This window comes from Dromaius novaehollandiae, unplaced genomic scaffold (genome assembly GCF_036370855.1).
Source record: "Dromaius novaehollandiae isolate bDroNov1 unplaced genomic scaffold, bDroNov1.hap1 HAP1_SCAFFOLD_142, whole genome shotgun sequence".
NCBI lineage: Eukaryota > Metazoa > Chordata > Aves > Casuariiformes > Dromaiidae > Dromaius > Dromaius novaehollandiae.
In genome coordinates this window covers 14,610-30,152 of record NW_026991338.1, presented here as the reverse complement: position 1 = coordinate 30,152, position 15,543 = coordinate 14,610, and the positions used below count along the sequence as shown (strand labels likewise).

Below are 15,543 nucleotides of genomic sequence, written 5' to 3'. Positions count from 1 at the left end.
GTGCTGAACCCGTCCCGGTCCCTGTCCCTGTCCATGGTGCTGAACCCCGACCCCGCTGTCCCTATCCCGGTCCCGGTCCCTGTCCACGGTGCTGATCCCGCCCCTGTCCCTGGTCCCTGTCCATGGTGCTGATCCCGGCCGGGTGCTGATCTCGGCTGTCCCAGTCCCTGTCCACGGTGCTGATCCCATCCTGGCCCCGCCACCCCGGTCCCGGTCCCTGGTCTGGTCCCTGTCCACGGTGCTGATCTCGGTCCCACCGTCCCGGTCCCTGTCCTGAGCCCCGGTTCCCACCTCCGTTCCCGGTTCCCTCTCCTCTCCCCATCCCTGTGCCCGGTCCTGTCCCCATCCCTGTGCCGATCCTGTCCCCATCCCTGTGCCGATCCTGTCCCCATCCCCTGTCCGGTCCTGTCCCCATCCCTGTGCCAATCCTGTCCCTATCCCTGTGACCGGTCCTGTCCCCATCCCCTGTCCGGTCCTGTCCCATCCCTGTGCCCGCTGCCTGCTCCCATCCCCATCCCGGTGCTCGGGGCATCCCGCCATCCCTCTCCCGCTGCCTGTTGCCATCCCCATCCCGGTGCTCGGGGCGTGCTGCTGGCTCCATCCCGTGCCCGGTACCATCCCCATCCCGGTGACAAGCTCCCATCCCGGCGCAAGCTCCCGCCGCGGCTCCCGGCTCCATCCTCATCCCGTGCTCGGTGCCAGCCCCATCCCATGCCCGGTGCAAGCTCCCATCCCGGCGCAAGCTCCCGCCGCGGCTCCAGCCCCATCCCGCGCCCGGCACCCGCTCCCACCGCGGCTCCCGGCGCGCACCGCTGCGGAGGCAGGCGCCCTTGCGGGTGTAGATGCAGGCCAGGGCCATGATGTGGAGGTAGGAGAGGCGGAGGCGGTCGCCGTCGGGCAGCGGCAGCAGGTCGCGCAGGGCGCGGATCTCGGCGTTGATCTGGTCGCGCCGCGCCTTGGAGGCGCCCTTGGTGGAGCGGAGCATCCTCGCGCCCCGCCGCCCGCCCGCCCGCCCCCTTATATGGCCCGCGCCGCCCCGCGTCACGCCGCGTCACCGCCCGCCCCGCCCAATCGCCGCGCGCGGCGGTGGAGGGCGGGGGGGGGGGGGAGCGGCCGCGTCACCGCTGACGCCGCTGCCGCGCGGGGCCCCGGCGTGCGCGGGGGGGGGGGGGGAGGGGGGGGCGGCGCGCGGCGGCTTCGCACCGAAATAGGAGATGGCGGCGGCCGCGGGGGGGCGGGGCCGGCGGTGATTGGCGGGAGAGGGAGGGACACGCCCCCTCCCCCCCCCCCGTGCGCGGAGGGGAGAGGGTCCGCGGAGGGGGGGGAAGAGAGGGTCAAGGGGGGGGAGATGGTCAATGGAGGGGGGGGGAGAGGGTCCGTGGAGGGGGGGGGGAGCCGAAAGAGGGAGAGATGGAGGGGGGTTATGGAGGGAGGGGGTCAAGAGAGGGAGGGAGAGGGTCAATGGAGGGAGGGAGAGGGTCAATGGAGGGAGGGAGGGGGTCAATGGCGGTGGGGAGGGTCAATGGAAGGAGGGAGAGGGTCAATGGAGGGATGGAGGGGGTCAATGGCGGTGGGGAGGGTCAATGGAAGGAGGGAGAGGGTCAATGGAGGGAGGGAGGGGGTCAGTGGCGGTGGGGAGGGTCAATGGAAGGAGGGAGAGGGTCAATGGAGGGAGGGAGGGGGTCAATAGCGGTGGGGAGGGTCAATGGAAGGAGGGAGAGGGTCAGTGGAGGGAGGGAGGGGGTCAATAGCGGTGGGGAGGGTCAATGGAGGGAGGGAGAGGGTCAATGGAGGGAGGGAGGGGGTCATTGGAGGGGGGAGATGGTCAATGAGAAAAGGGGAGGGTCAATGGAAGGAGGGAGATGGTCATGGAGGGATGGAGAGGGTCAATGGAAGGGGGGGGATGGTCCATGGAGGAGGGAGATGGTCAAGAGAGGGAGGGAGAGGGTCAGTCAAGGTGGAAGAGGGTCAACGGAGGGATGGAGAGGGTCAGTGCCGGTGGGGAGGGTCAATGGAAGAGGGGGATGGTCAATGGAGGGATGGAGAGGGTCAATGGAGAAGTGAGATGGTCAATGAGGGAGGCAGAGGGTCAATGGAGGGATGGAGAGGGTCAATGGAGGGATGGAGAGGGTCAATGGAGGGATGGAGAGGGTCAATGGCGGTGGGGAGGGTCAATGGCAGTGGGGAGGGTCAATGGAAGGAGGGAGATGGTCAGTGGCAGGACGGAGAGGGTCGAGGGCCGGAGGGAGGGATGGAGAGGGCCCCTGGGAGGTGCTGGGGGCGGCGGGAGGGAGAGGGTCCATGGGAGGAGGGCTGGAGAGGGTCGTGGGGGGATGGCGAGCGGCGGGGTGCCGGGAGGGCTGGTCAAGGGCGGGTGGGGGGAGATGGAGGAAGGGATCAACGGAGGGAGGTGGGGGGGAGAGGGAGGCCGCCCTCAAGCACCCGACCCTCCCTCCATCCCTCCATCCAGCCTTCCTCCGTCCATCCCTTCATCCATCCCTCTCGCCATCCTTCCTCCATCCTTCTTGCCAACCTTCCTGCATCCCTCCCTCCCTCCCTCCCTCCTTCCTTCCTCCATCTCCCCTTCATCCTCCCTCCTCATCCTCCCTCCATCCTTCCTCCATCTCCCCTTCATCCCTCCGTTCCCCCCGTTTCCCTCCCTCCCTCCCCTCTTTCTCCCCCCAGTTGCATGTGCGACGCGTGTGCGACGCGTGTGCGACGCGTGTGCGGGGGGGGGGTCGCACACGCGTGTGCCCGTAGCCCTGGGTGCTCCCCCTCCCCTCCCCCCACCCGGGGGGGGGGGGGGCCCAGGCGTCCGGGAGCCCCGGCTTGGCCCCTCCCCCCTCGCGGGGGCCCAGGCGTCCGGGAGCCCCGGCTTGGCCCCGCCCCCCTCGCGGCTCCGCCGCTGCCAAATTTGGGCGCTGAAGTCGCGGCGCTAAAAATAGGCGGCGGCGCCTAAAAATAGCGGCGGGGCGGGGCCGCGGCCCGGACGCCTGGGCCCCTCTGCTGGGGAGGGGGGGGGCTCGGACGCCTGGGCCCTCTGTGGGGGGGCTCGGATGCCTGGGCCCCTCTGCTGGGGGGGGGGGGGCTTGGACGCCTGGGCCCTCTGTGGGGGGGCTCGGACGCCTGGGCCCCTCTGCTGGGGAGGGGGGGGCTCGGACGCCTGGGCCCCTGCTGCGGGGGGGGACCCGGACGCCTGGGCCCCTCTGCTGGGGAGGGGGGGGGCTCGGACGCCTGGGCCCCTGCTGGGGGGGGGGCTCGGATGCCTCCATCTCCTACGGGGGGGCTCGGACTCCTGGGCCCCCTATGGCGGGGGGGGGGCCCGGACGCTTGGGCCCCTGCTGGAGGAGGGGGGGGCTCGGACGCCTGGGCCCCTCCTGGGGGGGGGATTGGACGCCTGGGCCCTCTGTGGGGGGGCTCGGACGCCTGGGCCCCTCTGCTGGGGAGGGGAGGCTTGGACGCCTGGGCCCTCTGTGGGGGGGGGGGGGCTCGGACGCCTCCATCTCCTATGGGGGGGCTCGGATGCCTGGGCCCCCTATGGCGGGGGGGGGGACCCGGACGCCTGGGCCCCTCTGCTGGGGAGGGGGGGGGCTCGGACGCCTGGGCCCTCTGCTGGGGAGGGGGGGACTCGGACACCTGGGCCCTCTGTGGGGGGGGTCTCGGACGCCTGGGCCCTCTGTGGGGGGGCTCGGATGCCTGGGCCCTCTGCTGGGGAGGGGGGGGCTCGGATGCCTGGGCCCTCTGTGGGGGGGGGGGGCTCGGACGCCTCCATCTCCTATGGGGGGGCTCGGATGCCTGGGCCCCCTATGGCGGGGGGGGGGGACCCGGACGCCTGGGCCCCTGCTGGGGGGGGGGCAGCCCGGACGCCTGGGCCCTCGGTGGGGGGGCTCGGACGCCTGGGCCCCTGCTGGGGAGGGTGGGGCTAGGACGCCTGGGCCCCTCTGCTGTGGCCCCTATGGCGGGGGGGGGGACCCGGACGCCTGGGCCCCTCTGCTGGAGGAGGGGGGGACTCGGATGCCTGGGCCCCTGCTGGGGGGGGGGGCTCGGACGCCTGGGCCCTCTGTGGGGGGGCTCGGACGCCTGGGCCCCTCCTGGGGGGGGGGGACCCGGACGCCTGGGCCCCTCTGCTGGGGAGGGGGCTCGGACGCCTCCATCTCCTATGGGGGGGCTCGGACGCCTGGGCCCTCTGTGGGGGGGCTCGGATGCCTGGGCCCCCTATGGCGGGGGGGGACCCGGACGCCTGGGCCCCTTGGGGGGTGGACTCGGACGCCTGGGTCCCCTATTGGGTGGGGGGATCCCGGACGCCTGGGCCCTCTGTGGGGGTGGGGGGGCCTCGGACGCCTGGGCCCCCTGTGGGGGGGGGCTCGGACGCCTGGGCCCTCTGCTGGGGGTGGGGGGGGTTCTGGATGCCTGGGTCCCCTATGGGGGGGGGCTCGGATGCCTGGGCCCTCTGCGGGGGGGGTGCTCGGATGCCTGGGCCCCCCTTATTGGGGGGGGGACAGGACCCGGACGCCTGGGCCCTCTGCGGGGGGGGCTCGGACGCCTGGGCCCCCTATTGGGGGGGGATCCCGGACGCCTGGGCCCCCTGTGGGGTGGGGGAGGGGGGGGCTCGGACGCCTGGGCCCCCTATGGGGGGGTGGGTGCAGGGGCCCCCCCAGCCGCCGGGATTCCCCAGGACGGGGGCGGGAGGAGGGGGGGGAAGCCCGGACGCCTGGGCCCCTCCCGGACGCCTGGGCCCCGCCGCCGCCGGGGGCGGGTTGCCGCGGCAACGACGGAGCCGCCAGCAGGTTCCCCCCCCCCCCTCCCGAGGGGGCCCAGGCGTCCGGGGGGGGGGAGGAAGAGGAGGGGATGAAGGAGGATGAGGATGAGGAGGGGATGAAGAAGGAGGAGGAAGAAGAGGGGATGAAGAAGGAAGAGAATGAAGTGATGAAGGAGGAGGAAGAGGAGGGGATGAAGGAGGATGAGGATGAGGAGGGGATGAAGAAGGAGGAGGAGGAGGGGATGGAGAAGGAGGAGGAAGAGGAGGGGATGAAGGAGAAGGGGGAAGATGGGGAAGGGAAGAGAGAGGAGGATGAGGAGGGGATGAAGGAGGACGAGAAGGGGATGAAGGAGGATGAGGAAGGGATGAAGAAGAAGGAGGAGGAGGAAGGGATGAAGGAGAAGGAGGATGAGGAGGGGATGAAGAAGGAGGAGGAGGAAGGGATGAAGAAGGAGGAGGAAGAAGAGAGGATGAAGAAGGAGGAGAATGAAGTGATGAAGGAGGAGGAAGAGGAGGGGATGAAGGAGAAGGGGGAAGATGGGGAAGGGAAGAGAGAGGAGGATGAGGAGGGGATGAAGGAGGACGAGAAGGGGATGAAGGAGGATGAGGAAGGGATGAAGAAGAAGGAGGAGGAGGAAGGGATGAAGGAGAAGGAGGATGAGGAGGGGATGAAGGAGGAGGAGGGGATGGAGAAAGAAGATGAAGGAGGAAGAGGAGGGGATGAAGGACAAGGATGCAGGGATGGAGGAGGAGGAGGGAGGGATGAAGGAAGAGGAGGAAGAGAAGGGGATGAAGGAGGATGAGGATCAGGAAGGGATGAGAGAGGAGGATGAGGAGGGGATGGAAGAGGGGGACGAGGAGGGGATGAAGGAGGATGAGGAAGGGATGAAGGAGGAGGAGGAGGAGGAGAGGATGAAGGAGGAAGAGGAGAGGATGAAGGACAAGGATGCAGGGATGGAGGAGGAGGAGGGAGGGATGAAAGAAGAGGAGGAAGAGAAGGGGATGAAGGAGGATGAGGATGAAGAAGGGATGAGAGAGGAGGATGAGGAGGGGATGAAGGAGGATGAGGAAGGGATGAAGAAGGCAGAGGAGGGGGGAGGAGGAGGCAGGGATGAAGGAGGAGGAGGAGGGGATGAAGGAGAAGGATGAGGAGAAGGAAGGGATGAAGAAGGAGGGAGAGGAGGGATTGAAGGAGGATGAGGAGGGGATGAAGAAGGAGGAGAACGAGGTGATGGAGGGGGAGGAGGAAGAGGAGGGGATGAAGGAGAAGGATGTGGGGATGAAGGAGGAGGATGAGGAAGGGATGAAGGAAGAGGAGGAAGAGAAGGGGATGAAGGAGGATGAGGATGAAGAAGGGATGAAGAAGGAAGAAGGAGGGGATGAAGGAGGAAGAGGAGGGGAAGGAGGAGGAGGAGGAGGAAGGGATGAAGGAGGAGGATGAGGAGGGGATGGAGGAAGAGGAGGAGGAGGAAGGGATGAAGAAGGAAGAAGGAGGGGATGAAGGAGGAAGAGGAGGGGGAGGAGGAGGAGGAGGAGGAAGGGATGAAGAAGGAGGATGAGGAGGGGATGAAGGAGGATGAGGATGAAGAAGGGATGAAGAAGGAAGAAGGAGGGGATGAAGGAGGAAGAGGAGGGGAAGGAGGAGGAGGAGGAGGAGGAAGGGCTGAAGGAGGAGGATGAGGAGGGGATGAAGGAGGATGAGGATGAAGAAGGGATGAAGAAGGAAGACGGAGGGGACGAAGGAGGAGGAAGATGAGGGGGAGATGGGGGAGGAGGAGGAGGGGATGAAGGAGGCTCCATCACGCCTGTCCCGGCGTGTCTGTGTGTCCCCACGCGTCACCTCCCCGTGTCGCCGTCCGTGTCACTGTGGGGCCGCGTGTCCCATGTCCTGTCCCCTTCCCGTGTCCCCGCGTGTCCCCACCCGTGTCCGTGTCCCCATGTCTGTCCCCACGTGTCCCATGTCCCCACGTGTCCGTCCCCACGTGTCCCATGTCCCCATGTGTCCGTGTCCCCCAGCTACATGCGTGTCCCCACCTGTGTCACCGTGTCCGTGTGTTCCCATGTCACGTGTCCCCCCGTGTCACCGCACGTCCCTGTCCCGTGTCCCCACCCACATCCATGTGTCCCCTGTGTCACCTCCCCGGGCCCGTGTCCCCCCATGGCCTGTGTCCCCACCCGTGTCCGTGTCCCCATGTCTGTGTGTCCCCACGTGTCCCGTGTCCCCACCCGTGTCCCTGTCCCGAGTGTCCCTGTCCCCACCCGTGTCCCGTGTCACCTCCCTGGGCCCGTGTCCCCATGTCTGTCCCCCCCCCCAAGTCCCATGTCCAGCCCCATGTCCCTGCGTGTCCCTACACGTGTCCCCCCCCCTTCGCACCCCCCTCCAGAGGGGCCCAGGCGTCCAGGGTGGCCCCTCCCCCCCCCCAAGGGGCCCAGGTGTCCGGGCCCCCCCCCAACACAGACAACGATGTGGCAGCAGGACATTTATTGGGCGAGACACAACCCCCCCCCCCAGGGTGGCAGGGGGGGCCCAGGCGTCCGGGAGGGGCCCAGGTGTCCGGGGAGGGGCCCAGGCGTCCGGGAAAAGGGCCCAGGCGTCCGGGAGGGGCCCAGGCATCCGGGAATGAGGGCCCAGGTGTCCGGAAAGGGACCCAGGCATCCGGGAAAAGGGCCCAGGCGTCCGGGGAGGGACCCAGGCATCCAGGGAAGGGGCCCAGGCGTCCGGGAAGGGACCCAGGCGTCCGGGGAAGGGACCCAGGCGTCCGGGAGGGACCCAGGCGTCCGGGGGAGGGGCCCAGGTGTCCAGGGAGGGGCCCAGGCGTCCGGGAGGGACCCAGGTGTCCGGGGAAAGGGCCCAGGTGTCCAGGAAGGGACCCAGGCGTCCGGGAGAGGGGCCCAGGTGTCCGGGGAAAGGGCCCAGGCGTCCGGGAAAAGGGCCCAGGCGTCCGGGAAAAGGGCCCAGGCGTCCGGGAAGGGGCCCAGGCGTCCGGGCTCACTTCTTCTTAGCCGCCTCCTCGGCCGCCGCCGTCTCTCTGGCCGCCAACAGCTCCCGCCGCTGCTGCTGGAAGGCGGCGCATTCCTCCGCCGTCAGCCTGCACGAGGGGCCCAGGCGTCCGGGAGGGGCCCAGGCGTCCGGGAAGGGGCCCAGGCGTCCGGGAAGGGGCCCAGGCGTCCGGGAGGGGCCCAGGTGTCCGGGGAGGGGCCCAGGCGTCCGGGCGAGGGGGAACCCAGGTGATGGGGGAGGGGCCCATGTGACCAGCAGGGGCCCAGGCGTCCGGGCAGGAGGGGCCCAGGTGTCCGGGAAGGGCCCAGGCGTCCGGGCATGGCCAACCCCCTCCTCCCCCCAAAAGGATCCAGGGGCCCAGGTGTTCTGCAAGGGCCCAGGCGTCCGGGCAGGAACCCTGGAGTCTGGGAAGGGCCCAGGCGTCCGGGGAGAAAGGAGGGGCCCAGGTGTCCGGGGTGGGGCCCAGGCGTCCGGGAGAGGGGCCCAGGCGTCCGGGAGAGGGGCCCAGGCGTCCGGGGGACTCACCGGGGGACGACGCGGAGGCCCAGGCTGCGGGCGGAGCCCACCAGGGCGCCCACCAGCACCCGCAGCACCCGGGGTCCCCGCGCCGGGACGGTGGGTGATAGGGTGACACAAGGGTGACGCGAGGGGCCCAGGCGTCCGGGGAAGGGCCCAGGCGTCCGGGGAAGGGGCCCAGGCGTCCGGGGAGAAAGGGGGGGCCCAGGCGTCCGGGAGGATTCCCCCAGGGCACCCACCAACACCCGCAGCACCCAGGGGTCCCCGTGCCAGGCGGTGGGTGATAGGGTGACACAAGGGTGACGTGAGGGGCCCAGGCGTCCGGGGAGGGGCCCAGGCGTCCGGGAGGGGCCCAGGCGTCCGGGGAAGGGCCCAGGCGTCCGGGGAAGGGCCCAGGCGTCCGGGAGAGGGGCCCAGGCGTCCGGGGGACTCACCGGGGGACGACGCGGAGGCCCAGGCTGCGGGCGGAGCCCACCAGGGCGCCCACCAGCACCCGCAGCACCCGGGGTCCCCACGCCGGGATGGTGGGTGATAGGGCGACACAAGGGTGACGCGAGGGGCCCAGGCGTCCGGGGAAGGACCCAGGCGTCCGGGCGGGGGCCCAGGCGTCCGGGGGACTCACCGGGGGACGACGCGGAGGCCCAGGCTGCGGGCGGAGCCCACCAGGGCGCCCACCAGCACCCGCAGCGGGGCGTCGCGCAGGCCGGGCGCCGGGTCCCCTCGCTTGGCCACCGCCACCTCGTACAGGTGCTTCAGCGACACCAGCCCCGCCACCTCGTGCCCTGCCGCCGCGCACCCCCCCCCCCCCCCACCGTCACCCATGGGTGCTGCCGGCTGGCTGGGCACCCGGGGGGGGGGGCCGCCACGCGGCCACGGGGCACCCTGGGGTCCTGGGACCCCCCCACGGGGCACCCAGGGGAGCCAGGACCCACCCAGGGGAGCCAGGACCCCCCCATGGGGCACCCAAGGGACCCAGCACCCACCCAAGGGACCCGCAACCCCTGCATGGGGCACCCAGGGGACCTGGGACCCCCCCACGGGGCACCCAAGGGTCCCGGGATCGATTTCTGGGGCACCCAAGGGTCCCGGGACCCACCCAGGGGAGCCAGGACCCCCCCACGGGGCACCCAGGGGACCCAGCACCCACCTCTGGGGCACCCAGGGGACCTGGGACCCCCCCATGGGGCACCCCAGGGAGCCAGCACCCACCTCTGGGGCACCCAAGGGACCTGGGACCCCCCCATGGGGCACCCAAGGGTCCCAGGATCGATTTCTGGGGCACCCAAGATCCATCCCTGGGGCACCCAAGGGACCCAGCACCCACTTCTGGGGCACCCAAGGGTCCCGGGACCCACCCAGGGGAGCCAGGACCCCCCCACGGGGCACCCAAGGGTCCCAGGATCCATCCAGGGGAGCCAGGACCCCCCCCATGGGCACCCAAGGGACCCGGGACCCCCCCACGGGGCACCCAAGGGTCCCAGGACCCACCCAGGGGAGCCATGACCCCCCCATGGGGCACCCAAGGGATCCAGGACCCCCCCACGGGGCACCCAGGGGAGCCATGACCCCCCCATGGGGCACCCAGGGGACCCAGCACCCACCCAAGGGACCCAGCACCCACTTCTGGGGCACCCAAGGGTCCCGGGACCCACCCAGGGGAGCCAGGACCCCCCCACGGGGCACCCAAGGGTCCTGGGATCCATTTCTGGGGCACCCGAGGGACCCGGGACCCCCCCATGGGGCACCCAAGGGACCCAAGATCCATTTCTGGGGCACCCAGGGGACCTGGGACCCAGCACTCACCCAAGGGACCCGCAACCCCTGCATGGGGCACCCAGGGGAGCTGAGACCCCCCCCCACGGGGCACCCAAGGGACCTGGGACCCCCCCAAAGGGCACCCCAGGGTTCCACGACCCCCCCATGGGGCACCCCAGGGTCCTGGGATCCATTTCTGGGGCACCCAAGGGACCCAGGACCCCCCCACGGGGCACCCAAAGGTCCCGGGATCCATCCAGGGGAGCCACGACCCCCCCATGGGGCACCCAGGGGTCCCGGGATCCATCCCTGGGGCACCCAGGACCCACTTCTGGGGCACCCAAGGGAGCCACCACCCACCTCTGGGGCACCCAGCGGACCTGGGACCCCCCCATGGGGCACCCAAGGGTCCTGGGACCCACCCAGGGGAGCCAGGACCCCCCAAGGGGCACCCAAGGGACCCAGCACCCATCTCTGGGGCACCCAGGGGACCCGGGACCCCCCCCATGGGGCACGCCAGGGAGCCAGCACCCACCTCTGGGGCACCCAAGCGACCCGGGACCCCCCCACGGGGCACCCTGGGGACCTGGCACCCATCTCTGGGGCACCCTGGGATCACCCTATGGGGCACCCAAGGGACCTGGGACCCCCCCCAGGACACTCAAGGGACTCAGCACCCATCCCTGGGGCACCCTTGGGACCCGGTGCCCACCCAGGGGACCCGTGACCCCCCCCCGTGCCCCCACGACCCCCACCCTCCCAGCACCCATGGGTGCCGCTCACCGAGCCGCGCCGCTCCCCCGACCCCCCAGCACCCCCCCATGCCCCCAGCACCCATGGGTGCCGCTCACTGGGCTGGGCCACCCCCCCATGCCCCTCTGGCCCCCCCAGCACCCATGGGTGCTGCTCACCGGGCCGCGCCACCCCCCAGCACCCCCCAGCACCCTCTGCGCCCCCTCAGCACCCATGGGTGCCGCTCACCGGGCCGCGCCGCTCCCCCGCCCCCCCAGCACCCCCCCAGCACCCCCTGCCCCCCCCAGCACCCATGGGTGCTGCTCACCGGGCCGCGCCGCCCCCTTCTCGATGCCGGCGACGGCCTTGAGGAAGTAGGAGGCCGTCGGCTGCCCGATGGTCAGCGCGTAGGAGCCGTCGGGCTGCCGGCACCCATGGGTGTCACCAGGGTGGGAGAGCACCCAGGGGCGTCACCGGGGCGGGAGAGCACCCGGGGGAGGGGCATCGGGGTGGGGGAGCACCCAGTGGCGTCACCGGGGCACCCAGGGGTGTCACCGGGGTGGGAGAGCACCTGGGGGGGGGAATCGGGGTGGGAGAGCACTCGGGGGGGCACTGGGGCACCCAGGGGTGTCACCGGGCCAGGAGAGCACCCAGGGGCATCAACGGGGCACCCAGGGGTGTCACCGGGGTGGGAGAGCACCCAGGGGCGTCACCAGGGCACCCACGGGTGTCAGCAGGCACCCAGGGGCGTCACCGGGGTGGGAGAGCACCCGGGGGGGCATCGGGGCACCCAGGGGCATCACCATGGCACCCAGGGGCATCACCGGGGTGGGAGAGCACCCAGGGGGGGCATCGGGGCAGGAGAGCACCCGCAGGCGTCACCGGGGCACCCAGGGGCGTCACCAGGGTGGGAGAGCACCCAGGGGCGTCAGCGGGGCACCCACGGGTGTCACCGGGGCAGGAGAGCACCCATGGGGGGGGCATCGGGGTGGGAGAGCACTCGGGGGGGCACTGGGGCACCCATGGCTGCCACCGGGGCTGGAGAGCACCCGCAGGTGTCACCGGGGCACCCAGGGGTGGCACCGAGGTGGGAGAGCACCCGGGGGGGCACCAGAGCACCCATGGGTGTCACCGGGGCAAGGAGAGCACCCAGGCGGCTCACCAGGGCACCCGCGGGGGGCACTGGGGCGAGGGTGGGGGTCAATGGGGCGAGGACAGCACCCAGGGGGGTCATCGGGGCACCCACAGGGCTCAACGGGGCACCCACGGGTGTCACCAGGGCGAGGAGAGCACCCACGAGGGTCAGTGCGGCAAGGACGGCACCCATGGGGGTCACTGGGGCACCCACAGGTGTTACCGGGGTGAGGACAGCACCCATGGGGGTCAGTGGGGCACCCATGGGTGTCACCGGGGTGAGGACAGCACCCATGGGGGGCACTGGGGCACCCACAGGTGTTACCGGGGTGAGGACAGCACCCATAGGGGGCACTGGGGCACCCATAGGGGTCTATAGGGCACCCATGGGTGTCACCGGGGCACAGATGGCACCCATGGGGGTCACTGGGCCACCCATGGGGGTCACTGGGGTGAGGACAGCACCCATGGGGGTCACTGGGCCACCCATGGGGGTCACTGGGGTGAGGACAGCACCCATGGGGGGTATGGGGGCACCCATGGTGGTCTATAGGGCACCCATGGGCGTCACTGGGACACAGACGGCACCCATGGGGGTCACTGGGGTGAGGACAGCACCCATGGGGGTCACTGGGCCACCCATGGGGGTCACTGGGGTGAGGACAGCACCCATGGGGGTCACTGGGCCACCCATGGGGGTCACTGGGGTGAGGACAGCACCCATGGGGGGTATGGGGGCACCCATAGGGGTCTATAGGGCACCCATGGGCGTCACCGGGACACAGACGGCACCCATGGGGGTCACTGGGGCACCCATGGGGGTCACTGGGGTAGGAGAGCACCCATGGGGGTCACCAGGGCACCCACGGGGGTCAGTGGGGCACCCGCAGGTGTTACCGGGGTGAGGACAGCACCCATAGGGGGCACTGGGGCACCCACAGGGGTCTATAGGGCACCCACGGGCGTCACCGGGGCACAGATGGCACCCATGGGGGTCACCGTGGTGAGGACAGCACCCATAGGGGGCACTGGGCCACCCATGGGGGTCACCGGGGTGAGGACAGCACCCATGGGGGTCACCAGGGCACCCACAGGGGTCAATGGGGCACCCATGGGGATCACCGGGGCATGGACAGCACCCACGGGGGGTATGGGGGCACCCACGGGGGTCAATGGGGCACCCATGGGGGTCACCAGGGGCACGGACAGCACCCATGGGGGCACCAGGACACCCATGGGAGTCAATGGGGCACCAATGGGCGTCACTGGGGCACAGATGGCACCCATGGGGGTCACCGGGGCACCCACGGGTGTCACTGGGGCGAGGACAGCACCCATAGGGGTCACTGGGGCACCCATGCGGGTCACCAGGGTGAGGACAGCACCCATGGGGGCACCAGGGCACCCATGGGAGTCAATGGGGCACCAATGGGCGTCACTGGGGCACAGATGGCACCCATGGGGGTCAATGGGGTGAGGACAGCACCCATGGGGGCACCAGGGCACCCATGGGGGTCAATGGGGCACCAATGGGCGGCACTGGGGCACAGACGGCACCCACGGGGGTCACCGGGGCACCCACGGGCGTCACTGGGGTGAGGACGGCACCCATAGGGGGCACTGGGGCACCCATAGGGGTCTATAGGGCACCCATGGGCGTCACCAGGGCACAGATGGCACCCATGGGGGTCACTGGGGCACCCATGGGGGTCACTGGGGCATGGACAGCACCCACGGGGGGTATGGGGGCACCCATGGGGGTCACTGGGGCACTCATGGGGGTCACTAGGGCACAAATGGCACCCATGGGGGTCACCAGGGTGAGGACAGCACCCATAGGGCGCACTGGGGCACCCACAGGGGTCTATAGGGCACCCATGGGCGTCACCGGGGCACAGGTGGCACCCATGGGAGTCACCGGGGCACCCACGGGTGTCACTGGGGTGAGGACAGCACCCATGGGGGTCACTGGGGCACCCATGCGGGTCATCAGGGTGAGGACAGCACCCATGGGGGTCACCGGGGCACCCACGGGGGTCACTGGGGCACCCATGGGTGCCACCAGGGCCAGGGGGTGCTCAGAGACCCGGGGGGGGTCTAGTGACCTCGGGGGGGGGGGGGGAGACCCAGGAAGGGCCCCTGGGGGGGGGGGGGGCCGGTGCCGGGGGGGCTCCCGGTGGGTGGGGGGGTCCCAGTGACCCACGGGAGGGTCCCGGTTGGGGGGGGGGTCCCGCCGGGGGGGTCCCGGTGCCGAGGGGGGGGGGTCCCGGTGACCCAGGAGGGGGTCCCAGTGCAGGGGGGGGGGCGGGGACAGGACTCGATAGATCCCGGTAAGGGCGGGGGGGTCCCGGTGCCGGGGGGGGGGGGGTCCCGGTAAGGGGGGGGTCCCGCTAGGGGGGGGTGTCCCGGTAAAGGGGGGGGGCCGCTAAGGGGAGCGGGGTCCCGCTAAGGGGGGGGTCCCGGTGCCGGTGGGAGGGGTTGCTAAGGGGGGGGTCCCGGTGCCGGTGGGGGGTCCCGGTAAGGGGAGCGGGGTCCCGGTAAGGGGGGGGGGGGGTCCCGGTGCCGGTGGGGGGGTCCCGGTAAGGGGGGGGGTCCCGGTAAGGGGGGGGGGTCCCGGTAAGGGGGGGGGCCGCTAAAGGGAGCGGGGTCCCGGTAAGGTAAGGGGGGGGGTCCCGGTAAGGGGGGGGGGTCCCGGTATGGGGAGCGGGGTCCCGCTAAGGGGGGGGGGGTCCCGGTGCCGGTGGGGGGGGGGTCCCGGTGCCGGTGGGGGGGGTCGCTAAGGGGGGGGTCCCGGTCCCGGTGCCGGTGGGGGGGTCCCGGTAAGGGGGGGGGGGGGGCCGCTAAGGGGAGCGGGGTCCCGGTAAGGGGGGGGTCCCGGTAAGGGGAGCGGGGTCCCGGTAAGAGGGGGGGTCCCGGTAAGGGTGGGGGGGGGGTGCCGGTAAGGGGGGGGGTCCCGGTACTCACGCGCACGCGCAGTCGCACAGGCAGCGGCACCCCGGGCCGCAGCAGCCGCGTGCGCTCGTTGAAGTCCTGGCAGAAGGCGCCGACCGGGACCCCGCGCTGAGGGGGGGGGAGGGGGGGGAGCCATTACCGACCGTTACCGGCCGTTACCGGCCGTTACCAGCCGTTACCGACCGTTACCGACCGTTACCGACCCCCCCGGGCGCCGCTACCTGCCCCAGCAGCGGCCCCAGCGGCGGCCCCGGCGCCGCCCGCCCCGCGGGGACGATGGTGCGAAGCGGCCTCGCCGCTGAGGCGCCGCCATGAGCGGAGCCGCCGCGACCGCCCGCAGCCGCCCGCGCTGCCCGCGCTGCGCGCGACATGGCGCCTCAGGGAGCTGCGCGCGGGGAGGGGGAGGGAGGGGAGGGCGGGAAGGGCGGCGCCGCGCGGGGGCTGCCGGGAGTTGTAGTCCCGGCGCGGATGGCAGCTGCGGTCTGGCGTGCGGGGAGCGCGGGGCATGCCGGGAGTTGTAGTCCGCGATCGGGGGGGGGGGGCTGGCTGGGAGCGCGGGAAAGCCGAGCGGCGCGGGGGCTGCTGGGAGCTGTAGTCCCGCCGGGCTGAGAGGGGCAGTTGGTGCTGCTGGGAGCGCGGAGCATGCTGGGAGCTGTAGTCCAGCGGGACTGGGAGGGCAGGAGAGCCCAGCCGC

General features: G+C 71.7%; 1 protein-coding gene across 1 annotated transcript; it reads right to left on the bottom strand.

Annotated features, from left to right (window-relative positions):
• Window positions 1–7,226: 7,226 nt before the first annotated feature.
• MRPL11 (mitochondrial ribosomal protein L11) lies at window positions 7,227–15,278 on the bottom strand. The gene is made up of 5 exons (XM_064503873.1): window positions 15,071–15,278; window positions 14,862–14,957; window positions 11,092–11,185; window positions 8,899–9,058; window positions 7,227–7,848 (listed from the first exon to the last, which is right to left on the bottom strand). Exons 1-5 carry the CDS (start codon window positions 15,218–15,220, stop codon window positions 7,749–7,751), a joined length of 600 nt encoding a protein of 199 aa, XP_064359943.1. The 5' UTR covers window positions 15,221–15,278; the 3' UTR covers window positions 7,227–7,748.
• Between the last annotated feature and the right edge of the window lie 265 nt (window positions 15,279–15,543).